This window comes from Paralichthys olivaceus, chromosome 18, assembly GCF_024713975.1.
Source record: "Paralichthys olivaceus isolate ysfri-2021 chromosome 18, ASM2471397v2, whole genome shotgun sequence".
Lineage (NCBI taxonomy): Eukaryota > Metazoa > Chordata > Actinopteri > Pleuronectiformes > Paralichthyidae > Paralichthys > Paralichthys olivaceus.
In genome coordinates this window covers 8,746,505-8,772,970 of record NC_091110.1, presented here as the reverse complement: position 1 = coordinate 8,772,970, position 26,466 = coordinate 8,746,505, and the positions used below count along the sequence as shown (strand labels likewise).

The 26,466-nt window shown below is 41.0% G+C and overlaps 1 protein-coding gene across 3 annotated transcripts in view; it reads left to right on the top strand.

The window, feature by feature from the left end:
* Positions 1–26,466, top strand: part of ptpn13 (protein tyrosine phosphatase non-receptor type 13) — a 44,198-nt gene that overhangs the window by 5,612 nt on the left and 12,120 nt on the right. For all 3 annotated transcript variants that reach the window (XM_020082099.2, XM_020082098.2, XM_020082097.2), the window contains exons 2-20: positions 286–405; positions 3,359–3,525; positions 5,537–5,602; positions 7,029–7,214; positions 7,452–7,539; positions 9,666–10,286; positions 15,936–16,028; positions 18,587–18,686; positions 19,820–20,033; positions 21,535–21,609; positions 21,725–21,896; positions 22,239–22,389; positions 22,484–22,622; positions 22,797–22,949; positions 23,393–23,575; positions 23,700–23,862; positions 24,356–24,776; positions 25,370–25,476; positions 25,947–26,000. In XM_020082099.2, the coding sequence (XP_019937658.2) occupies positions 291–405; positions 3,359–3,525; positions 5,537–5,602; positions 7,029–7,214; positions 7,452–7,539; positions 9,666–10,286; positions 15,936–16,028; positions 18,587–18,686; positions 19,820–20,033; positions 21,535–21,609; positions 21,725–21,896; positions 22,239–22,389; positions 22,484–22,622; positions 22,797–22,949; positions 23,393–23,575; positions 23,700–23,862; positions 24,356–24,776; positions 25,370–25,476; positions 25,947–26,000 (3,268 nt within the window). In that variant the 5' untranslated portion in view covers positions 286–290. The remainder of the gene's footprint in view (positions 1–285; positions 406–3,358; positions 3,526–5,536; positions 5,603–7,028; positions 7,215–7,451; positions 7,540–9,665; positions 10,287–15,935; positions 16,029–18,586; positions 18,687–19,819; positions 20,034–21,534; positions 21,610–21,724; positions 21,897–22,238; positions 22,390–22,483; positions 22,623–22,796; positions 22,950–23,392; positions 23,576–23,699; positions 23,863–24,355; positions 24,777–25,369; positions 25,477–25,946; positions 26,001–26,466) is intronic.

Sequence of the window (26,466 nt, the reverse complement as noted above, 5' to 3'; positions counted from 1 at the left end):
CACTGATGCAGGAGTTCACTCTAGGGCATGAGAAAGCACAAAATGTTAATCTTAACTAAATGTGCCAAATATATCTGGGAAGTTAAATATAGAATACATATATGATGTGATGTGCAGATGTTCTATGTTTTCGGACTTACCTTGTACCAGAGGCTGCTTCATATATAACAGCAAAGACAGCTTGTGCTATTTTCTCCTGCATTTATGCTTTAAGCTTATTTATGTGTTTGTGTGTGTATTCATTATCTGGTATAAATCAGTTGTCTCCTTTTACTTTGTGCACAGGGAAGATGCATGTGTCTCTGGCAGAAGCCCTGGAGGTCAGAGGAGGTCCGCTCCAGGAGGAGGAGGTCTGGGCGGTGCTCAGCCAGAGTGCGGAGAGCCTCCAAGAACTCTTTCATAAAGGTATTGAACATGTGGAATCAAGTCCGCAGAGACGTTTCCTAGAAATGCGTGTACATGCACAAAACACAGTCCATATGAGTTTGTCTTTCTTACATACACCACTTTCTTACATCCCAGCTTTCCTTTTTTTACAGCCATCTGTGTAAAAGTTTTTCTAACATAAGTGGGCTGAACAAGAATTGCCCAGTGTCCAAATCCTATGGAATTTGTTTTGTAAATTTCAATACTCTGGATTTTAGGCTTTATATCTTAAATATGTAAAAATACTTCTTATTATGTCTTGAATAGGTTTGGTAGGTATTCATTTTGTTTAATTTCATATAAAGCTTGTTCTGTCAGGCTTAAATGTCTACAAACACCCTGGTCTGAATTTGCTATACTTAAATACTTATTTATACTTTTTCACCTTATTGTTATTTGTTGTTGTTTGTTTGTCTGTCATACTTGATATTCATATGGTCTAAAACTTAATTTGTTGTAACCTGCAGAAACCTGGCCTGACCTTCTCTAGGTTAATGTTTATCTTGTTAAGAGTTAAGTTAACTCTATTTTATAGATAATGTCATTCTGAAGTTTGTATCAGTAAAATCACATTTAATCTGTGCAATTATCAAATTGTCAGCATCATTTATAAGATTGTAGCGTGCATAGTTTTGTTTTTACCGTTCTCGTTAGTCATTGGTCGTCCTTGAAGGCCGAGAGAGATAAAGTTGTCCTGTAACAGTGTGTCTTTGTAAATAAAGGAAACTTCAACAACGGCTGAATGAGAAAAGTTTAACTCTGGAGACGTCGGACAGGATATGAGTCAGCGGGGTGCCGCAGAACCTCATGTGCTATTAAAAGTTAAAGGTGGTGGTGCTGTTTTTATACGACACATCGGTGGATCTGATTATGTTGACCTTAAATGAGTCATATAAGATGTTTATCATTGTTCGCATGGAGAAGAAACCAACATCTAACCGTGGGTTTCAGAAGTAATCGGCTTGACCTTAACTTCCACAGTTGTTGACAGATTCTATCAGAGACAATTGTGAGATTCTGTTGGAACTCCCTCTCATTGGTGTCTAAATCTTCTTAAATGGCTTTATAATGAGAAGATTCTCAAAACTTGCCTTTGAGATAAAGTTCTGAACACGTTGAGCCCAAATTGATAGGTTGGATACTTTGAAGTATTTTAGATTGTTCAATCTGCGCACGACATTGTGCTGCAGTGATTGTCATGGTTAACACCCCCCCCCCCTTTTTTTTCCCTCCAGTGTGTAGTTGTGTAGCTATACTGAGCAAATTGTGGCCTCTCGTGTACACGTACAGTTTTAGACTGCTGAGTGAGCCTAAAATTTGAAGAGCAGATGTTGGAACCAGCTATTATATAGTCACCGAGCTATGTAAAGAAGTATGTTAACCGCAGGAGTGGATAAATAATGGCGGCCATTTAAACATTTTTCATGTGTTAGATGACCTAGTCAGCTATTAACAGTCATGGAGAAGTTGAGTCTTTGCTGGTTTATACTTAAAAAAGCATAAAAACAAGAAATACAGTGTTAAGTTTCAGACTATAGATTAATTGTTGTGTTTCTGTCAGTGTGTCGAGTGACTCTTGTGTTGTGTGTGGAGCAGGGAGATAATATACAGTTGACGTGGCTAAATTTACTGTTCCAAACATTGTGATTGGTCACCTTGTTAAACACTGAACCATTAGCACATATATCTCCTGTGGTTAAACAGTAGTGGATAGTTACTGTTTGTTTAACATTGATTTGTTTAAATAAGTGATGTGTTAACTCTTCAGATTTGTCAGAGGGATTCCTCCTCATGTTCCCATCTGCATATGATGAAGGATCATACAGACACCAGCGTCTTCTACATGTGTTTGTTTCTTGGTCTCCTGTTTATGTCCTCTTCTGTCTGTTTTCGGGACTCGTCCGGGGTTATCTGCTTCTCCACATCTTTCACTCTCTAGTGGCGTGTTGTGCCGTGGGAATTGAACGCATGGCAGACAGAACAGTTTGTCAGCATCTATTTTTGTGGGAAGACCTGTCACTGTAATAGATCAAAATAATTCCCTGCTCCTGATAAACTCAGATTACGGTTTATCAGGACACACAGCATTGTTGCCGGATCAAGAACTTGCAATTGTTCACTTGTATGGTACATATTCAAGTCAGGTTTTCACATCAGTGTTTTATGTTAGATCCTGTATGGTTTCAGTTCAGTTTATCTGCAGAATATGTTTCATTTGTAATCCATCAGTACTTGCTCAGGCTGAGTCATGCAATTCTGCTAAGCTTTGTTATTGCTTATCCAGAGCAAAGGTTTCGAGTGGGATACACCTAGTAACCCACTCTACTTTTGAGCAAGATCTCCAAATGCTCACTTTGTGATTTAAACAGGAAACTTGTATTTACATAGTAAATTCCAGCTTTTGAAAGCAGATATTTGGTGCCTCAAATCCCAGTTCGTCTGTTCATTTTCTGCGCTCCTCTCCGAGTCGAGTATCAGTCGAAGAAAAGAATTTTGCAGCGCTGCTCAAACATTCCTTTGTGTATTTTTAAAACATTCTCTGACCAAAGTGCTGGCTGTGGCTTTGTAGGAAAAGAGAATTACGCTGTGTAGCCTTTCCTCTCTGTTTCCATGCCTCAACAGTTATTTTCTTGCAGGCTAAGAAAGCAACATGTGTTTTTGTTTACTTCAGTCATCTTGAATTTCCATAAACTCCAAAAGCCTCTGCGAGAAACGTTCACTGTGGTCCGATTTGTCTGCAGTTAGGCTGTTAATGCTTGGACAAAATTGGATGCTTTAAAACACAATACTTCACTTTAACAGTGTGTGTATGTTTTTTGTGATAATGGGTAAGAATTCAAATAATGGAATTCCAACAGGTTGTTGTATTTGTTATCCTGTTTTTGTTCCTGATCATATCTCCAGTGGCTAAATTGTCTGTTTCCCCCTCCAGACCCTGGGGCCATGGGCTTCATCATCTCTCCCTGGTCCCTCCTGCTCATGCCCTCAGGCAACATCTCATTCACGGACGAATATGTCACCCAGCAGGACTTGAGAGCGTTCACAGCTCCTGAGGTCCTGGAGGGGGTTTCCTTGACTTCAGTCTCGGACATAGAGAAGGTACCAACTTTACAAAACCCATGTGGTGACAGATACTCTGTGTCTATATATTCTAATGCTTCATTATCATTATATTATCCCACATCTTTTGTTATTGCTCATGTTTTCAGTAACACTTTGGTTATATTTTCTAGTTTGAACAGTTCAGTCTAGTTTAACTTAATTACTGAAGCTGTTATCATGTTAAGCCCATTTCTCACTAACTGTCTGCAATGGGAATCTATTCAATTGGCATTCAGTCCCAGGTCAAGTGACTCTGCAGTGGACACAGGTTCATATCAACTCTGACTCTAACAGGCAGTGATGGAGACATAACACCTGTGTGAATGCACCAACTTCTTCTGCTTTTCTTTTATTATTTTTGAGTTTCGACCCTGATGCTGCACTTTTTCTTTGTGATGTTATGACACACATTGAACTTTAGAGGGTTTGATGTGAATAACCATGAACCAAGGCAAACCCTTGTGCTGGCAAAGATAAAGTCAAAACCCCTTTTTTAGTGGGTGTTCTAATGTTCTAATAAAACTCTGTATGCCCAAACATGTTGGCATAAAAGAGGTATTACTGTTTGTTTTATGGTGCATGTTACAGTTCTTCTATAGGACTTATACACGTATCTGTCATTTGCTAAACACAATTCTGCTAATTTCATTTTTATAATAATTAACACCTCCCTTTATGTTAATGGACAGTGTATAAAAGTATTTTTTTTTTATTTTTGTTGCTCCCAGCTTCCTACAACTGACATATTTCTCTAGGTTTGTGTTCAGTTGAACAGCTTTATCTTTTAATTCATTTACTATAATTTAATTTTATCTACTAGGTCCAATAAATCTGGTCATTACATGCTGAGTTATGGCTGTCGAAACCCTCTGTTGTTGTGATGGATGAATTGTGCAGCTGCAAGATTCAGAACAAGAGCAACCATATTATTATTTCCTGCAATGCAACATATGACTTCTTTCACATATCCTTAGAACCACACCCCCCCCCAACTCAACCCCGCCCCTCTGGTGGAGGAGCTCAGAGCTTGCATGACTGGATTCCTGTCTCTGGCACAGCCCCACAGACCTCAACACAGTTTTGTGCTGAGTCAGTTTTCCAGCCCTGGGCCCGTCTCCCCAGCCGAGTTATTTCAGTGTAGAAAGTATAATCTGTTTCTCTCATTATCAGAGACTGGGTAAATATACGTCAGCTGCGAATGCCCCCTTTTTTCCTTTCACTTTTTCATCATGTGCGGTGGTTATCGCTGCTTTTAATAGGGGCCTTTTAACTTTCCACATTTTCTGAAGGCGTGAGTGTGTCTTTAAATTTGCGCTGCGAGATCTGTTCCTAAAAGACCTTGACGACTGTGTTGCATTCTTTGGCAATCCCTGAATTATTCTTTCCTCTACCAAGCTCAACATTCAGGGGAAGTGACTTCTCTCCAAGTAATGAGTGCAGAGTAATAAGGACAGGAAAATGGAAAAATGTTTTGGGATTTCGGCTGAAAGCCCCTGTTTTTTTCATTCCCAGAGAAGAAGAATGAATTCCTTTTATTACACCAGTAGTTGTTGAGCCCTGGTCTGTCTCTCTCTGTCATACACATGAGGAAGTTTGACTCATTTCAACAAGGTTCTTTGCCTTGTTTATCTGAATGCATCAAAACCTTTCTATTGCTTTCTATTTCTCTACTTTCTAACCTCCACCAAGTTTGTTAGTTGGTTTTGTTGCAAGCAATCAGTGGATCCTGGAATAATTTTATACTTTCTTTGCAATAGCAAAGACATTTACACGATTTTCTCAAAGAGTAATTCATGAATCTCGATGAAAAGCATCAGGCACAATCAGTCAAAAACTCTGACTCTTCACAACTGAGTTTGTGAAATTTGCTGCAGCTTGATTAGATTTAAGGGGACTGATGGGCCTTGGCAGAGGTATGCTCTCTACTGAGCACCATTCTAGATTTTTTAGAGACAAAGTTGAATGAAGCCTTTGTAATTTGTAAGTCTTTTTCTTTTTGTTTTCACAGATGCACATGTACTCTCTGGGGATGACCCTGTTCTGGGGAGCAGATTACGAGATCCCCCAAAGTCAGGTAAATCATTTCATACGGCACTGTCTTACATATGGATACAATATGCAAACATACATTAACCTCATGATGTTGACTAAATGAATCTCTTTTTAATAAACGCAACAAAGAATTTTTGCCTTTATGCTTTCAAAAACGAACCCTTTCACTACATTGCATTGAATCAACTTGACTCACACTAGGATACTAGATGCCACACTATCAGGATTAATTCCCAAGAGCCCCACCCTAAGTTAATTCATTGTCAAGGTTTCATGACGTCTCCCATGTTAGTGAGTTTAGCATCAAACTAAACTCAATTTTGCACCGTGAAAGCTGCATAGTGTGTAGAATCAGTGTGTGGTAACATACAATTTATAATACTTAAATATAGTTCAATATTTCAGTCATAGTAATGCAGCCCAAATGCTTCATAAACATTCTGAAAGCAGCAGTTTCTCAATGTCTGCCTTTTTTTGATCTGCACCTGAATATCTCCTCTTGATAAGAAAAATGTGTGAGCTCTACGCTCTCTGGAATAGATTTGAATGTGCAAAGACCTCTGGAGACGGTCCGCTTCACAATGTGTTCATATCTCAGTAAAAGCAAGCCAGGTGTAAAACACAATCCTCACAGCCCGTTCAGATCTGTGAGAAAGTGCCGCCCACAGGTTTGAGACAACATAACTTGCACTCATAGTTTTTCATCCGCTTCGCTTTACTTAAGAGCTCAGGCTCCATCAACTCTAATCTTAACCTTTTCTCAAACATCGCTGTAGTTATGTTCATGTCTGAAGCTGCTTTCAGACATGCACTGAACTCCGGAGATTCTAGTTGAAATAAAGGTTCAACCACTTTCAACTTCAGCAATGTGGCATGTTTCCAAGTGAAACAATATGTGGGCTGGATATAGTTGCTGGACAGATTAAAGTGAAAATGTTCTGCTTAGTTTGGACAACTCAAAAGTGAGTTTATAAAAAAGAGTGATGCTGAGCTGTGAGATAGTCGTAGAAGACTTGTAGCCTCCACCCACACATTCCTCTTATGATGTTTGATCAGGAGAGGGAGGATCAAAAATATGAATCCTTTTGGATATGAAAACACTGTGGGGAAATAAGGAGTATATATATCTTGGCGATACTCCTATTCACTCTACAACACCAACCCCAGAGTCAGATATCTACTTGAAGCCAAAGTAAAAAATCCACATTAATGCTAAATTAATGAATTGTACCCTGTTTTTTGTGGACGAAGAAAAGTATCTTACGAATGAGAAGAATTAAGTCATAATTCAGAAGAAAGTAATAATATTACAAGAATAAAGTTGAACTCTCATTATCTGAAAAGAAATCAACATGATAATACAGATATCAGCTTCAGAGATCTTAAGACTTAACAGTACATTCTACTCTCATCACTATATGTTCACTGTGATTTTATTTGTACTGTAGCCTATGAAGTTGGGGGAACACCTAAACAGCCTGCTCCTCAACATGTGTGATGACATCACATTAAGTCGAATGTCGCTGCGCACGGTGCTGGACATCTGCAGCAAACACATCCGAAACTCCACCTGTGACCCGCCCTTCTCCTACATCCGAAAATTGGTCCGCTTGGTACTGGGCAGCCTTTCCCAGGTACACTCTTAAGTTACGGAGCTCAAACACAACACTCTTGTCTATTTTATTTTCATTTGAGCCTCTTCCAGAAAACCTGCAGCCTGAGGTTTTTCCTGTGAGTTATCTGCTGAGATAATAGGGCTAATGATGCTAGAACATGATTTCAGGATGGGTGACTGTCAAATGGAAAAAACTCTCTAACCTCCTATCTTTGATTTCATCCCTTTACTTCCACTCTGATTGTCTTTTCCTCAGCTGGACGGTCTGTTGACTGATAGAGAGTCACTTCCGGAGCGGAGTAAGGAGATTCGAGAGAGGCTGAGGGGAAAAGGTTTGCCCTCGGGTAAGATTATCTTACACACACACACACACACACTCAGAGCAAATAGATCTGCATTTACTTGATGTCATGTATAAAGGAAGTTTTTAATGGTGTAGAAAGTCATTTATTTACACAGTGATTTTAAATCTATTTCCTGCCAGTAGTTCATGATAATGGTTTCTGCTTAATACAAAGCAGGTGACATATGTTTCCTTATCTTCATGTGAGTGACAAATTGTAACAGAGCCTGAAACCAGAACAAGTCACCAGACTCTAGATAAGATTTTATTGAGGTAATGTTGAGATAATGTTGATATTTAGTTCAATAATAGATTGAGGCTTTGAGCAGATGACAGTGTGTGGTTGGATATATTGTTTATGTATTAAAGGTTGTGCTACTCAAATTAAAGAGGATGTAGAGATTGGATGTACATGCCTTCCCTGGTTGTCAAGCTATTCATCGCTCACGTCCTGGCTTTCTGGAGGGAAAGATTTTAAAAGTAGACGAGGAACAGCAGCAGTACAACCTTGAATCGTATTTAATTCAGGAAAATATGACCAAATCCTTCCAGTGGTTTTCTGAGTGAACTCCGGCATTTTTCCAGGCCGTGGAGAGGAGAACAGAGAGCAAGCATGGCTATCGTCCCGATTATGTAAGCATGGCATGGCATTGATTACAGATGCATACTTTGGAGTCACCAGTGAAGCTGCTGCTGCTGTTTGTATCAGTGCTTTGTCTCTGCGGCTGCAGCCCGCCTTAGGGAAAGTACATGCAAAGAGTATTACTCAGTTCTTAAGCGTCTTTCTTCTCAAGGAGCGGCTCCTTCCCTTCTGTATTCCAGTGCTTTCAAGTTGTAATTGCTGCTAGGGGAACTCAGTCATTGTCTGTTTTTTTCACGATAGATATTTTTATGTTGCCAGTTCATCGCTGCTGTCTTCCATATGACACCAACACCCCACTCGTATGAGCTGAAAATCTTGTGGCAACAATTGACTTCTTTGAAAAATAAAAGACATCCTGTTGTGATGTTTTTGTGCGCCTTGTGTGCTTCCCTGGGTTTCTGGAGGACGCTCCATCTTTGATGTGTTAAGACTGAGCATATGCTTTGTAGATTAAACCACCACATGCAGCATTTTCACAGGACTAAGCGTCTCCCTCTGCTCTCTTTTTCTGCATCCCTTCGTCTTGTTTTTGCTCTTGTCATGCACATGTTTGCCTCCTGAGCTGTCATTGGTTTATACAGTCAAAGAAATCCACATTCATTATTTAGTATTGAAAATAAAGGAGGGACTGATGGGCTGGATGCAAGTAGCAAAAATGATTTGTTGTTCTGGCACAGTCTACTCTGTTCTATTGTTTGTTTTTAGGTAATGGGGGGGAAATAAGCTACTGCACAAAACAGAGGTGCAGATGCAGCAGGAACTCCTTAAAGCGTAGAGCAGCACATCATGTCTCTTAAATTGCTTTTTCTTGTGCTTTTGTTGGTTTACTTTATAACTTTGTTTTATTTAACATCGATGGCAGCTACATTGCATCCCCATGTGGATCCATAACAGAAACTTCCTATTGCTGCTCCAGTTTCTAATCAGTTGCCATCTAATCTGTTGAATGACCGTGCAATATTCGGTTAGGGCCTGACATAGTAAAATGAAAATGTGAAGTTGAATTCAAGAAGAAATTTTCTGTAATGAGGCTCTTGGTTTCAACACAGGATCACAACAGTGAAAGGAAGCATTTATAAACATGTGGTTGTGGCGTTAGATTAGAAGTTATTTTATCAGCAGGGGGCCATGTCAGCCTGATCACTCGTTAGCGGTGTCTACCTTATCCCTCTTTACTGTGCTGAATGACTACCCAATTATTCATTTACAGTAGCAGCACTGAATCTTTCAGTAGTTCTTAGTTACTGTGTCGTGCTGATTGGACAGGAGTTCTGTGTGAAGCGCACTGTCTTTATTCAAATCTAAATCATTGTTAATCCCTCCTCTCATAATAAATTACACTTTCTGAATGTGGGGTGTTGTTTTAGTAATGATATTATTATTATTCCCTGTATTCCAGTTAAAGATTGGGTGTTTTAGTTTGTGATTTGTAACTTTTTGACTCTGTAAGGTTTAATAAAACGTTGTTTCTCCATTGTTCTTAGGGAGGAGCGCCGCCCCCAGGGTTCTGGAGCGCTATCGAGCCAGGACTCAGGAGCAGACATCTCTTAACAGGGGCCTCAGTCGCTCCATGGGGTCCCTACAGGGCCTGTTGAAGGGTGATGAGGGGGCAGCCCTGCAGTATAACGTATCTGACTATCACCACAGCTCTGAATCCCCCACAGAACTTTACTCCAAACACCCCTTACTTCACCACCAGCACTCCTATCCCTACCTGCACCCTCTTCACCCACAGCAAAAAGGCCGGCCGGTAGAACTAGACCGGAGGTCTTTACCCTTCCACAGTGGGGATTTAGGCCCCATTCAAGCCAGGAAGACCTGGGCTTCCTCTGTTGACTTGGCTTGCATTGACCCTGAGGCTCTTCGTTTTGGGGCATTGGAGGATGCTCGGAGGGGCAGCAGTGCTCTAAGTACCCACTCTATAGGGAGGCACAAACTGCGGCTATCCAGGGAGAAGGACTCTTTCCACCCTGAGTTTGCGGGGCTGAAGAGCAGGAAGCCTCATCATTATTCAGCCATGTCAGTGGGCTCAGGTCTTCCTGGTGCCTATGACAGGATCAAAGAGAGACAGAGGAAACTTCAGGTGCTAAGGCACGCAGTAGATGGTGAGTACACTTTCTTCACATGCACTAACATGCTTTTACGTTTTGATTTTTTGTCCTCAGGGTTTTATGTGTTAATGTCTGAGAAATTCCTTTTGAAATTTATGTAGCATGTCTCATGCTACTGGGACAGTATGTAAATTAAAGTGATGTGTTTGTCAGATGATTCACGCCAACACCGCCTCTACATTTTGGGGCTGAGTTGAGCGACTTCTGTAACTTTCCAAAATCCAAAATTTGGCTTCCACACGCTCTTTGTGCTGTGATTGGCAAAGTGTTCGGAGGTGAAAAAGCAGTCATGGTTGGAATTTATCTCTCAAGGTTTTGCATTCTTTTACAGCTATTTCTGTCCTTGGCTTTTGCTGATAGTAGGAGTGGAATTCACCACTAACTAAGAATAATCTTCACTCCTGGTTTCTCAGTATGAGGTGTGACGCTTCTAATACGATTGATTTGTTCAGTATAATGGCTGTCTGATATTGCTTGAATCTCAGGCAAGCTTTAGTAACAGCCTGAATGATTTAAATTGATTAATTAATAAGTACCATGATTCACTCACATGTAAACAATAGGCTACTGACAGTCAAATTTGAGCTGAACGAGTTGAAATAATGCTCTCCCCCAACTCAATCTTCAAAATGTTCAAACTCAGTGTACAGCTTCATTGAGATCTTTCCTTTCCGCCCCATTTTGCTTTTCGTCATTGGGGCAGATTACACACATTAATCATTATTATTTGAAAATGGGTTTGTCGTGAGACAGTGGAGTCATGTGTCATTATTGTGTAATGTGTGGTGCCAGTGCTTTGTCAGAACATGTAGTGCTTGGGCTACAACAGTCGTGAATATGCTTCTTCTGTTATCCTCCTTACAATTTCCAAATTAATCATACCTGGCTACTGACAAACATTGTGGTGACATGAATTTATTACGCTGGTTGAGCGAAATGAGAATGCAGAGAGCCATCAGCTGGGTTGGTCTGAGAGGTGAAAATGTGACATGGATAAGGATGACGTGAGCAGACAGACGCCCAGGCTCGTTGCAGGTTATGTGTCCATCTGTAACTACCATGTGGGATGGGAGCTGGATGCTGGCACGAATGCAGTATCATTGCTGGGCAGCAATGTTTAGACAGAATGTATGAGTCACGGGTAGAGTGGTCTGCAAATTGTCAATTCTAATTACAGGCCAGCTTAATTCTAGCCCGTTGCTTACTGTCACACATGCTATAAAACAAAGTCCCTCTCTTTTTAAAAATATGGCTGTAAACACAAATATAGTTGATAACACACACACACACACGGTAGAAAAAAAAAAACATTCTAAACATGCATGCACACACAATCTCATACACACCCCCACCCCACAATTGTTAAACATGTCAGCAGTCATCCCCAAGAGCTTTATGTTTTCCACAGGAGCTTATTGAATTCTTAGTAAAGTCTCCATATGCAGGCAAGTTGTTTGCAAAGAATCACATGTGGCTACATGGGTCTGCAGGGCATGAGGTATTACTGGTTTCATACAGTGAGCCACTGACTTTTACCTCCTTTTCCTCCCCCCCAATTCTCTACCTCCCTCCAACATCCAGTCTTTAGGGCAATGTATTTTATCTATTTTTTTATGCTGACCAAACCACCATCCAGGCATTCTTTTCCTCAACTGTGGCTTTTTATCCTCAGCAACTCCTTCCTTTCCAACCCTTCCCATTTGCTGATTTTAATCAGGGACGCTATGTTTTTTTTCTCCTTATGATTGTGTAAAGAAATAAGTCAAGCTTCTCCAACTGGCAGAGTGACAGAGCAAGAAAATTGGATTGGTGGGGAGCCCCTGTATGATGTCCAACCTATCACACTGTGTGTGTGTGTGTGTGTGTGTGTGTGTGTGTGTGTGTGTGTGTGTGTGTGTGTGTGTGTTGAGAAGATTGACAGGGTTGTGTTTGTTTTCTGTGTCAGTATCTTCTAATTAATATGAAATTATGATTGATGTTAGACTTCATGCTGACAAAGAGGAATGTTTAATCCCATCTGAACTGATTGAGAGTCACTACAAAGACTGAGGCAAAATATTGTTATATTCCATCTCAGCTCTGTTTTGCTATAATATGAATGGGGCCTAATTAAGGACAGACCATTTGCGGGGCCTGGATGTACTTGGCAGAGACCCCCCTATTTTCTCTCCCTCTCTCTCTCCCTCTTTCTTACTTTTTTCTGTTCTTTTCTACAGGAAAGTGATGGCGCAGCAGTGGTCAGTGCTCTCAGGTTTCACCCAACTGCTTCTCTGTCTTTTGTGTGTGTGCGTGTGTGTATTTTAAAGATATGTTAAACCGTATGTATATGGATTACATGAACATAACTAAATGTCGTGTGCGTGCATGCCTGAGTGTGCATGGGCATGTTTATATCTTGTCCCCATGTCTCACCCGGGGCCTCCACACCCCCCCTCCTTCTTTTTTTTTTTGCTGCAAAGTTGCTTCAATCGGTAGAAAATTTCCTCAGAGACCTACCGACTGTAATTGGAGTCATGCGTAGCGGATGAGGGAATTCCTAACGTTATTGGACTTTTCAGGCACTTGGCAGAAGGTCATGTGGCTCTTGGCCGGGGCGGGTCCAGCATGGACAACAAACACAGAGCACTGCTGCTTCCCTGGGGGAAGGGGGAGGTTTTCGCACAAAAGGCACTGCCCCCAAATTTTCATAGTTACATTTGGTTCATTGACTCCGGAGGCCACAACGGGAGACATTATAGAGTGTTTCCAGGAATTTTATAAAAAAGCTTTTGTGATCAATTTTAATCAGCTGCTTGACACTTTTTTACATCATGAATAATGTTTCACACAAACGCTATAAAGTTTCACAAGAAATGTAGAAATGCTGGAATGAATTTTTTTCCTGCACTTAAATTTGCAACTGTACACTGTATGTTATTCTTTTCTTCTGAGTCATGTTAACGTTGTGGAAACTTGAGGGGTTCCTGTAAGCTATTATCCTACGCTTTAAAGGGAGTTCCTCCTTTCCCCCCGGGACCACCAGAATTTAAATAACCTCATGGTCCGAGTTTGTGTCTCTTCTCAGCTTGAACACCACAAAAAGGCAAAGCTTGTAGAGTCTGCTTATGTTCTCAGAGAAAACTGGTGCCAAAGTAACAGTTCATTTGAGGATTCACAGAGACAGGGGCTAAAGAAACACAGTCATGGAAGAGGTAACAAGAAGATAAGGTTAAAGGGAGAAGAGAGATAAGGTCAGGTCATTCCAGCAAGTGTGTCTGATTTCAAATGCAGAGTAAAAAACATGATAGAGCTGAGTAGGAAGTAAGTTTTCTGTATAAATTAACTCCTCAGCTGCGTTCAGCCCAGAACGAAGCCTAAAACCTAGCAAAACGTTTCATTTAAACATTATCAGTGGTGCATTTTACCTTAAGAATCCATTGTGTGCACCATTTTTTTTAATGAAGCAGGGTTTACTTTCACATCACCGCTGACTAGGCAACACCTCTGATACACCCACCGAGGGAGAGAAAATGTACCTCGAAGCCTATTGCTCACTGTTGCGAGCTTGCATGCTCAAAAAATCGAAGCAAAATGGTTTTAGATTGAAAGTGCCCCTGGTCTCTCTGTTAGTTAAAATTCACATTACATATTAGTGCTGCAAAAACCTGCTGACAATCCTCCTCTTCTCTGTCTTTTGACAATAGACCTATATGAGTACATTCTTAGTACATTACCATTCATACTCATTTAAGGGCGTAGAGTTTATCTTTATTCATCTTCTTCCATGATTATTCATATTTCCTGGTAAATAAACAAGAGAATTCTGTGGTGGAGAAGCACAGAGAAGGAGGTATGCGGAACATGTTTATCTAGCCCCATCGCTCACTCACTCAAACATTATCTGCAAAACCTCTGTGTTAATCTCTCTAATTTGCTGTGACCCTCTCTGATTCTCCTTCCTCCATTTGCTTTGAGGGTCGTGTGGTGTTTTAGGGTCATGATGAAATGCTGATCCTTGTTTTTTTTTTTTTATTTAATTTAATTTTTTAATAAGATTTCTCAAAACATGCTGATTCACTCTCAGGAAATTGAGACCAACTAAAGCCCACATTAGACTCTCATGGCTTGACCAAAAACGACCACATTCATAACATTTGTTTCACAAGAGTTACATTTGTGGTCATGTTACACCCGATATGTAAATACGTCTCTGTCATGTCTATGAATGATAGAGCAAGGTGGGTAGTAGTGTTTTAGCGGAGTTTGTAAAAGGCCATTTTACACACTAGTACTAAAGATGGAATCTTTTCTATCATTTTTGCCGAGGGGGAGTTAATTTTCTTTTAATGTAAAACTTGTTGTGATTATATTAAATAAAGTCACCCGCTCGTTTTAGCAATGTGGAAGTCAGTGATACAGACTGTTTAGCAGATGTGTGGAAGTGCCTTAATTTGATGTTTCTGTATGTTTCCCTGTATGTTCTGTCTTTGAAAGGTTTCTACACAATATAGATTTAATTCACTAATTTTTCCTGTTTCGCTGGAACAGAAATTAGTTTCTTGATTTTTGCATTATTTATTCCACTTCATCCTTTAGGTCTCTAAATTCATTATAAGTGCACATTAAGCAGCGTAGTGGACAGTGCAGGGCAGGTGACTGTCCATGTCGTTGAACTGGTATGGGTAAAGCTCAGTCATTGTAAAAACATAGTCTGCTCCTCTGAACCTTTTAAAGCAGTCGAGGAACCAGTGAGTCACTAACCAGCAGATGATGGAATTCTATTTTGGGTGACCAGTACTCCTCCTCCTCTCCCTCCTCCTCCTTCTTAGTAAAAATAAAAATGTTGCTGGGCCATGATAGTTTTTTTTATTAATGATGTTTACATAAGATAGACATCATCACAAAGAGAAGACTGTTGTACTGTGAAACTGTTCCGACCTAAATGCCTGAGCAATGACTGGGGAATGTTACTCATTTGAGCTATGCAGCTGATACTAAGGAGCAGGACTTTCAGGTTCCATGAACGAGTCAGAGAAACACACAGCCCATTTGATCTGGGTTCAGACTGTTTTGGGATGTTTGCTTGTGTTGTTTTTCCTGTGTTGCACCAACATTATTGAGATGATGAGGCAGTGCACTGAGATGAGTAAATGATTGTGGTGAGCTGGTCTGTACTTGCTGTGGTTCACCCAGTCAAGCAAGACAAGAGATTACGCCCTCAACAAAAAGCTCTGTGAACCCGACAGGAGGCATGCCTGCATATATTTGTGCCAAAGCTGCTTTCCAGTGCAGTTACATATGTCTTTCACCTTTAGTTTACCAACAGCATGACTAATTCCTGCTCTGTGTGTCTCAGTCTGATGGTTTGGGGTAAAGGTGACAGAGAGAGTCCTGTAAAAGAAACAGTAGCTCGTCAGCTTTTTGTCGTCCAAGTCTCATGAAAAATGTTTTTGTAAAATTCTGTGTTGTTCGACGATTAAGAACAAATGGCTTTATTTTAACATCCCTCACAAACAAACGGCAAACGAGTCCATGTAACCATTGCAAGTCATCTAATGTGCATGAAGGTTATGTTGGTTTCATTTACTTATTTCATCGATTATTTACTCAAACTGCTGCATGGTTTGTGTTTTATGAGTTTTTTTCCAAATGTCTTCCCCTCAGACCCGGTCCACACCCACCAGAGGTACCACAGTGATTACAGTTCATCCAGTGAAAGCCCCTCGGTGGCCTCCTCAGATCCAGACTACAGACAAGGTAAAATATGCCTCATGTCTCATTTATAGAGCTAAACAGTGTGGTCCCGGAAGTCACATTCATTCTCTGTAGGGAAAGAGACTGAAGGGTTGAATGTTGTCAGAATGGGATCATTCATGGTTTCTGGGATCTGTAGTTCCTTCACTCTTAAAATAATTGTGTACTCAACCCTTACCAGGTCTGGTTCTAGGCTTAAAACTAACTTTATAAAGATTTTCTGAAACTTCTATGATAATAAATTCCAGAACCAGAGCTGGTCGGTGTTACACTCTATTATCAACATATGGCAAACTATGCTGTGGGTTTGTGTGTACAAACATTTAGCAACAGGCGACAAAAGCTACACAAACACATTGCAGAAAGTATACGAAAGCACGCACAACCAAACAAAAACCAGAAGAAATGAAATGTCTGCACACAATTCGAGGTCCTACACACTTTTGAATTATCCCCCAGGTAACGTTTCAGGCACAGGCACTTTAAGAAGAACACCCACATATCTCACTTTTGGTTCTGCGCTTGAAGCAGAAGTACAGATGAAAAAACAAAGATTTTCAAAATAGCAAAAGTGCTTGAGTCCAGTAGTATCATTGATATAACAACAAACTAATAAGACAAACAGAGCAGCCTTGCTTGGACTACATGGGTCTCATTTGTGTTTCTGTGGATCTGGAGCCCTGCTGATTTTGACTTTAGCCAGTCTATTGCAGGACTGATTTACACCTGGGACGGTGAGTGAATTTAACTTGTAAACCAGCAGCAGTCTGGGCTGCGAACCCTAGACTCGAACCCCCTGGCAAGGGATATCAATTATTCTTTGTCTCCACTGACCAGGACCTTCCTCTTGTCTGTCATGCTCAAAGCCAGATTTCCTGCTGTCTTACGAGCCAAACCCTACAGGGTGAGCTTTGTCTGCTCGAAACCAAGAGGTGCAACACTCCGCCTTCATTTTAAGAAGCTCGAGAGAGAAAGCTGCTGTCAGACTTTCACCTGGTACTATTAGAGGAATTAGATAATGTCCTTACTTATGCAGGATTGCACAAGATTAAATACCTTCGCTTTAAGTGCATAATAAGAATCTCGCAATAAATATAAACAAGACTTCAAACACAGATGAGTGTGGGAAGCATTTAGCTGCTCTACGATTTCAAGTGGGAAACAGAGCCATGGCTGCAGCTCAGATTAAATATTTCCAGACTGAGCAACTGAAGTATCCAACAATATCCGTTGTCATGTATGCTGTAATATCTCAGCACACTGTGATAATGGATACACCGTCTTCCAATGTCCTGCTGAAATGAACAAATGGAACAAAGTAAAGGGAAAGGGAAAAAGAAACGTGATGAATTCAGAGATCTAATGTTAGTGTGTATTGTGTGGTAAGTTATCAGGGTCCAGAGAGACGTCTAAGATAAGGTGATAGTTAGTGGGAGATGTTTCTTTATGTCTTTATTTTAAAATATTTTCAATGGAACTCATGGCTTCAAGACTTACTAACATGAGACCTGATGCTTTTATTGATCTTAAATCCTGCAACAACTACCACAGGATCAGCGTTGGACCATACATATAATATTTGCATTATATGATGAACATTGCTCTTTTTTGCCAACACTATCTTGAAATAACAAGGCTGTCAGATCAGAAACACCCTCCAGTTCCTCCCAGGGAGACTTATGGCCTCCAGACCAGATTCCCAAACTATTTAAATAGCATAGAGTCCTTTCGACACAGCAATTGGCCATGATACCTTCTGGATGCGTCCTCACCGTTTCTTGGGTGAATTTCAGGCCAGGTTCTTTCTCATCTTGGCAGTCACATGAAAGTTTAGTACTACAATGTGTCACTGGTGTTAGGAATTTTCCATTTTACTTCACACACACTGAGAAACTGGACTGTAACAGTATTTACTCTTGTAGATAGTTTTAATGTGGTCTCAGACGTGCTGTTGTTTTGATAATGATTCCAGACCCGCACCCAGTAGATGAATATATTTACAATTGTCAGGGCAGAAGGAGACAGAGCTGACAAAGGTCAAATGCACGTTTATTCAAGCTCACCTAACACCTATACGCCATTTAACACTGTCGTCATGTTTTGCACCATTGCATGAAGAAGTTTGACACTGAGCTGAGACAGCTGTTAAGAGTTTAAACCTTCGAGTGGGAATGGCTGATATATGTTGATCATGTTCCAAAAAGAAAAAGCAGTAAGTAATAGCTCTTAAGGCACAAAAAGGTTTGTTATGTACTAGATGGGACAGTACTTGACTTAGTATATTTTTGTACCGTCTGACACATCCTGTTGCAGTAATGCAGCGGAGGTGTTTCACACACAGTTACTACACAAAGGCAACAGAGATGCAATTTGTGTCGCTGATTTGGCCTAATTTTCCTTCAGTATTCCACCTCCCTCAACACATGTTCATGCACGTACGTTTGCAGCAGTTTGGGTGTCTGCATCCAGAGGGGTGTGTGTATGATTGTGTTGATGTGAAGACAAAATTTCCTCCTTTTTCGTGTTTGTGTGTACAGCTCATTTTCCCACGTCTCTTTCAGCTAAGAAACCGAGTGAGGCGAGGCGGTTTGGCTCCCAGCTGGCACTTTCCTCTGAACACGATGTCCTGTCGCTGACAAGTCACAACACACACAGGCACAGGTAACACACACCTGTACACTGGGTGTACAGGTGGATATTTAACAACACATCATCAGTGTTTTCTCCCTAAAGAAAATGGTTAAAAAGAGAAAACCCACAAACCTAAAGCTCTAGTTAAGGGATTTATTCGCCTGTGATGTTTTCAGCACCAAGGCTCTTCCTTCTGATAGAGTTGCCATCTCAAATACCCACAATCCTTTTTGAAACAAATCATGTGATCTATCAACAATACAGAAATACAAATCATTGTAGATATCTTAATAAATATACATGGAAAAATAGTATTTAAAATACATAATATTAACTTGCAAAAAAAACCTAATGTCACAGAGATTGTTAAACAGCTACTACATCTATTTTTCTAAATACTTTTTAGGAAATGGAATATAAACCAAGGACATGGAAAAATCGATGGAATTTTTCAAAGCGGGTTGGTTATATTTGTGTGGGGCTTTATGTAAATCCTCCATCCCCACCTCCCCTGCAGATTATTAAGCCTCTGCAGTGGCTGCACCAGGTGTTTGTTTCTCGCTGCACTAATGTGCCTTATGTAACGGCTGATTTAATAACTGGTTTCATTGTTAAGTCTGGGTGGTTAATGTTATTGCGTTAATTTCACCATCTGCCCCACTGCATGGGAGTTTGTGTGTGTGTGTCTGGAATCTAAATGTTCATATGTGACCAACAGAGCAGGGGAGCCACCAATGTACGACCTGTTCTGTGTGCTCCTCACACAGCCGGTGCGGCACAGCAGGGTCATCACCATGCTTCGCTAGTGAGGTCATCTAATGCGACATCCACATTCAGCAATCTCTGTCTTCTCTAATCTCTGGCATTACAGACCTGCTGTTGCCATGCCTGCTCACAGAAAAATCCAAGTTTTTAATCCGTCCCACAGCACAGAGCACTAGTAGTCATAGTAGTATTTGATGTCTTTCATGTGTAAACACATTCTGTTCATTGATACCGTTAAATCTGTCGGCAAATTTAAAAGAAGACAACAAATAAAAGAAGAATCCCACAAGGTGTCACACATCAAAAAACAGACATCTGCAGATAACAGCTGTTCTTATTCAGCTTTTTGACAATATCAGAATGTTCTCACACTCCCTCCTCTGCTCTCCTCCCTGCAGGCAGTATGAAGGGGCTGATGAAGGTCTGGCTGGCGCTGAGCTGCTCCTCCAGAAGCAGGAGGAGGAGGTGCAGCGACTCCAGGCCCACCTGGCCAGCAGGCTGTCCAGGGCCAACCTCTACCCCGCAGACGAACCCTTGGCCCCATCGCGCATCTCCATGCTCGATCTTCGAGACCCCCTCTATACCTCTTCTGTGCCACTCCGCAAACCCAAGGTCTGCACAGCTCATGACTTAAAGCAACTTTTGCTGATCAACACTGGCTTCTGCAGCCACAAGTGGCAATTCTGTTGGCTCAGACTTTGAGTGGATAAGCATTTTTCATTTATAGAAAACAAAACCTAGCAATTGCTTGACCAGTGCGCTGCCTGCACAGACAGATGATGTCTATTCCTCATGATGCCTGCTTCCTGTACCGGAGGTGCTGTCACTAAAATAAAAACACACCAAACTTTTTCAAAAGTTTACTCACTGAATATTGAGCAGTAATGGTCAACACTCATCTACAGTTTGGCACCACTCTCACACTTACCAGGCCTGATTTTGCCAGTTTTAGCCATTGACGTTGATTCAGTCAGTCACTTCTCATGGGAGATCTCTCCCTCTCTCCACAGTTACATTTGTGTTAACAGGAGTTTGAGGCACTGAGTAGGAATGACAGAGGCACCATTCTCCTTATTACAAGTCAGTGTACCATCAAAAAGATTTCAAAGCTGTTATTTGATGGTAAAATAGTTTCATTATGTTTGGATTACCGACACAAAGATATCTTTATAGAGTTGTCAGTTTAAAAGATCATTTCGTTACTCAGGCCATTCAGCATTCATTTTATTTATACACAAAACTTTCTTAGTAACTATGGAGATAGTTGACTACACACACATGAGACAGCGAACTCCAGAAAGTGGTTAAAAGACATAATTTCAACACACACTCTTCAGTGGGAACTCCCTGGATCCAAGGCATGACTCTCAGTTGCTTGAAGCTTGTTTATGTTGGAATATTTGATGATGAATGGACAATTTTAATTTGCATGAGCTCACTGGCAACCTGGTTGTTAATACTGTTCTCTCTGAATGTTCTGTAAATGCAAACTGCTGACTGGAAGATATAATTCACGTCAGCCTCCTTACGTTAATTACAAATATGTGGGTTGTGGGACGTACAGGGTTTTTGTGGATACGGCCTGATTAATCCAACCTGCTATCCCAAATTTTGCAAATGTGTTCTCTGCGGATTTTAGCGGTGCATTTAACTAACATATTTGCTGCATTCAATGCAGTGTTTTTATGGGAAGTGTTAAAATGATGCAATGTCGGATTGGGGGATTTCCAGTTTTTAAAAAAAAAAATAAAAAATTTAAGCTGAATTAAGGAATCTTGCTCTTCCACTGCTGGCAAGACTGCACAACAGAAAGCCATCACAACAAAAGCATCATGTGAGATGCTGTCATTGACGTTTTGTGACAGTGGCAGCTCATAGAACTGGTTTGAACCAGGAGTGTTTCTATGAAGATAGGAAGTGTGAAATGTTTCACAGATGTTTTGTATCTTAGATCAGCATTCACAACCGAGGATGAAACACAAGCCGTTGGCATAATTGCATATATGAATATTAAATATATGAAAACATGGCTTTGAAAATAATCGAAAAAAAGCATTTTGGTTAAACAAGGTCTCCCTTTGACAGTTGCTCTTTATCTTTGCACCAATGACAGAACTTCCTTGGGCCTGAGTTCGTGAAGATGGCCAGCGAGCCCTGCGTAGCCTTATCTGTTCCCTCTTCAATAATGGTGAGGATGTAAATCTGTTTTTAGAACCAATGTTCTCTATGGGTGTTGTGACAGGAGCTGCTTTATTTACCCCTTACAATTCACCACTCCCTCATTTTTTCTTTCTGCCCGCAAGAAACGTGGGAAGATAGAGGACGTGCAGAGAAAGGTGGGTGTGGTACTGCTGAATGGCCAAAAGCTGGAGCTGAGTTGTGACATCAAGGCGGTGTGTAAAGACGTCCTTGACATGGTGGTTGCCCACATCGGGCTTGTGGAACACCATCTCTTCGGCCTCGCATACCTCAGAGGTACAGTATGTTGTACCTGTGTACGCCTGTGGTTAGAGGTGGTCATATGTGTGTTTTGCAGTTATTATTAGTTACACCCTGTAAGTTCAGTCTTGGATACTCTCACAGAAGAAAAGAGTCATGTGCATGAAAACATCATTAAATGTATTTAAGGTTTAAAATTCTGGGATTATAAATCAATCATATTAGCTGTCACTTGAGTAGTTAAGTGCAGAGGTTGATGGTGTTTTAATTTCCATAAAAAATTGAATCTACGCCTCAAGTACCTCACTGATTGATTTCCCTTCATTCTGACACCGTACACCTAACTCCACTCTCTCATCCAAATAATTACAATCGCAGAAACAGAATTTTTCTTCGTCGACCCCGATGCCAAACTCTCAAAAGTGGCCCCAGACGGATGGAAGGAGGATCCTAAGAAAAAGAAAAGTGACGTGCCTTTTAACCTTTTCTTACGCATCAAATTCTTCCTTGAAGATATCAGCCTCATACAGTGAGTCTCTGTCCTGGTTTCTTTGTAATAGAAGACTATACTTTGACGATGGCATGTCCGTTGTAAAATAAACTTTATTTCCTGTGGCTAACAGGCATGCCATGACCAAACATCAGTACTATCTACAGCTGCGGAAGGATATCTTGGAGGAGAGGATGCGCTGTGACATAGAGAATGCTATGGTGCTTTCGTCACTGGCACTGCAGAATGAATTCGGTGACTACCAACCAGAGGTACCAAATGTTTATTTTGCATCTCATCAGCTAATAATATTTTTTATCATTATATAGAGTGTATACTATTGGAGCAAATAAGTAAAGAAACAAAAAATATAAGGGTTAAATATTGTTTTAATTCAAATAAGATTCATGAAATAACAAATGAATATTCCCACGTCTGTGCCTTAGCTCCACGGGAAGACCTATTTCCGACTGGAGCACTACCTGCCTGCATCCATCCTGGACAAGGTGGACCAGACGACCCTCCGAGAGGAGCTGCCAAAACTTCACAGGAACTACTACGGAGCGTCTGAGTCAGAGGCAGAGTCTGAATTCATTGAGGTTAGCAAAACTAAATATACAGGAATCAATGTTTTTGACAAGTCCTAATATGTTCTCAGTTATTGCTACACTTCTCATTTGTTGTGTAGTGTTTTCAGCAGTACTGCTTATTTTGTTACTAACATGATGAAAGTTTCAAGTGCACTGAATTGCAGGTGTTTCAGGAAGGAGTTAAATCTGGCAGCAAAATAAAAAATAAATTTTAGTGTCTATTGAAAACAAAAGTAGCTATTGCATTTATTCGGTCTTTTCATATTGTGTTACTGAACTTTACAGGCTTCTTAAAGAGCTCTATTCGATTCATGGCACTGAACACCATCGTATTGTATATATTGGATTACTGACCCAATGAAAAAAACCCTTAAAAGATATAGTATTTCATGTAATATATCCCAGCACTGTGGGTTGAGAATTTAAGACTCCCTATATTTGTCGTCCTAAAGGTGAGCCAGAGGCTGACAGAGTATGGAGTCCACTTTCATCGGGTGCTCCCTGAGAAGAGGTCTCAGACAGGCATCATGCTGGGTGTCTTTTCCAAAGGGGTGCTCATCTTTGAAGTCCTTAACGGAAACCGTACCCCTGTGCTAAGGTTCCCCTGGAGGGATACGAAAAAGATTTCCTTTGCAGTATGTACCCGTCTGTTATCATAAAAGAAAACTGTGCCACTCTGCTGTACATGCAATTTATTCACTGTAAATGAGTTTAGTCTGTCCTCCCTTTCATTCATGTGTTTTACTTGTCTCCCTGAAGAAAAAGAAGGTTTGCCTGCAGAACACATCAGATGGGATTAAGCATCTGTTTCAGACAGACAGCAACAAGACGTGTCAGTATCTGCTCCAGCTCTGCTCTGATCAGCACAAGTTCCACCTGCAGATGAAGGCCCGCCAAAACAACCAGGAGCTGCAGGACTTAGGTAGGAGATACACAACAGAACTCACGGCTCAGACACCTGTAAATATCATTTTAATAAGAAGTTACTTAAATAATCAGAGAGAAACATTCATAATGCAGACCCCAGAGTGAAAAAGGAAAAAATGAATCACTTTTAAATTCCCGACATACAAAGATTTACATCAAACACGTTTAGTTGATATTAAAGTGATGGTTCCTCTTTTCGATGGTGCATTTCTTGGTTTTGATGGTTATACTGAGACCTGGGTTAGGTTTTTGAACTATATTGCAGCCAGCCAGCAGGTCAATATGATTTGGCTTCACTTTTAAGAGCTATCACATCGTCCATCTTTTATACAGTCTTTGGTCGAGACTTAGCCGTAATGATTAAGATGTATATATCCAGAAAACTGATTTAATTACCAGTTTATAGGTCAGTACTGCTCAGAATGCTTTCTACATTGATATATTAAGATGTGATTTTGAATGGTTTGCATGTCCTTCCTGTTAATCAGAGAACTCCCCCCTGAGCATTCTGCAGCAGTCTCTTGACCATCGCAGTGGAGACTCCGTGGGGCGGACGGTGAGCTCAGGCAGTCTGGCCCCCACCTTATCAACGCGCTCCAACCCAGACCAACTGAAGAGGATATCGTACTCGGAGGTGGCCCTCAACAAGGCGCCGTCCGGCCAGATAATTGTCCAAGACAAACTTTGCTTTCCGGGTTTCAATCCCGTGGCTTCCACATCCCTTTCCAACCCACGAACAATGAGCCGCTCTCACCACAACCTCGGACAGATGCCGGAGTCTCCAGAGCACCGAGTGGCAGAGTCATATCGTGGACAGAGTCAGCCACAGCCCAACCAAGTGGCTCCTCACTTCCAGCAACACCAGCGAGCCAGCTCAGACACTGACTCCCTGATGCAGGGACAGGACAAGTGAGTTTAGAGAAGTAAAGTGATTGATGTCCAAATACACAAGTATATATGAAGACAGTAGCACTGACTATAATGTCAGACTTCTTTGCTATGTAACTGTTTTCTCCTCCATCTAAAGTTAAGCTGTTTTTACTTCACTTGTTCCTATTAGTCGTCCACCAGTGAAGTTTTTACATTCGCAGTCTCCAAGCTCACTTCAGGACAGAGGTTACTAAGTTAAGACTCGTTACCAGGGCTTTACTTCTGTTGTACACTACAGAGACACAGAGAACTCTCCCTCTAATTAAACCTCTGGAGGTTTGTGTGTGTGTATGTGTGTTTGTCCAGATATGCTCCTGTGTCTGTGTTGTTGTGCTTACCTGTGTGTGATCTTATTGTCATCAATAACAAACATGTTTTTTTACGCCAGTTGCTCCCTCTGGTGTCAATTTTACAGATGACGTGGGATTTTTAATGCAGTCAGATTCTGTGCATAAAACATTTTACAGACCTCAACATTATTACTAATTTCCTTTTGATTCCTCTATCTTTCAGTGAGGAAAGTTTCCCCCTTGAGCTAAATTGTCTCCTCTTGCTCGGTGTCTCCCTCTCAGGTCATACGGAACAGCATCCTACAGCAGCCCGGCCTGGAGCCTCAGCATGTCCAAAAAAGAATCTGACTCTTCTTCCATAGAGGACAGTGGCCAAGCTTATGTAGTAGGTAAGGATGCTCACCTGTTTGGAATGATGCTTTTCACTGGGGAAGCTTGTTGTTGTGTAGAGTTCCTACCAGAAGTCATCTCATATAAATCTATTTCATGTAGCAGTAGTCGGTGGTACTTCTGGTAAAGACTCAGGGGCAGTTAAAAATATATTGTACTTCAACAGGAGTCATTCTGTGCAGCTTTAGCTGACGATTTCTGAAAATGCTTCATCAAATGCTGTTGACCTTATAAAGACTTCAGTTAATCAAAAAGTTCTGAAATCTAATGAAAGTAAGATCTTTAAGATCTCTAAGATCTTTATTATGGAAACCAGGAAATAATTACTTGCTAGTAGATCACCCTTAAACAAAAGACACTTATGTTATTGCCCATAAATTGTCAGAGAGAAACATGCAGTTGTCATTGTTTTGTGTAGTGCACAAAAGCCTTGCTGATCCCTTGCTGATCCCTTGTGTTCTTCTTCCAGGGTTCAGTATGAACAGCTCCTCTGCCCCCCCCTCAACCCCAGCTTCTGTTAATGGTAGGTATTCAAATTTGTATTACCCACCACTCTCCACCGTCACTCATTTTGTAACATTCTTAATCCTCCCCGTCAATCTGTTGAACCATATGTTGATGGCGGCACAGCCAAGTACGGATATGCGAACCCAAAAAAGACCCCTAAACCACAGTTACGTAATTTTAGAATTAAGTCTCTGTCCGCTCGGTGCAGCCTGCCTTTGGAACTGAACTCTGGCCCCGCTCCCACCATTTAATAGCTTCATACTTGGCAGTGAACTCGCGACCTTCCCTTTCATCCAAGCTTAGACCATCTTTTCAGGCCCATTAGCCAATGGTTCTAAAGTAGGGGCCCTTCAGCCTCACTGTATGCCTGTCTGGGCTGATTAATTATTACAGTGCACATACTCTAATGCTCTCTGAGTGGCCTACCGTAAATCCTTTGATGAAATTAATTCACCATATTTTCGTTGCCATATGCCTCAGTC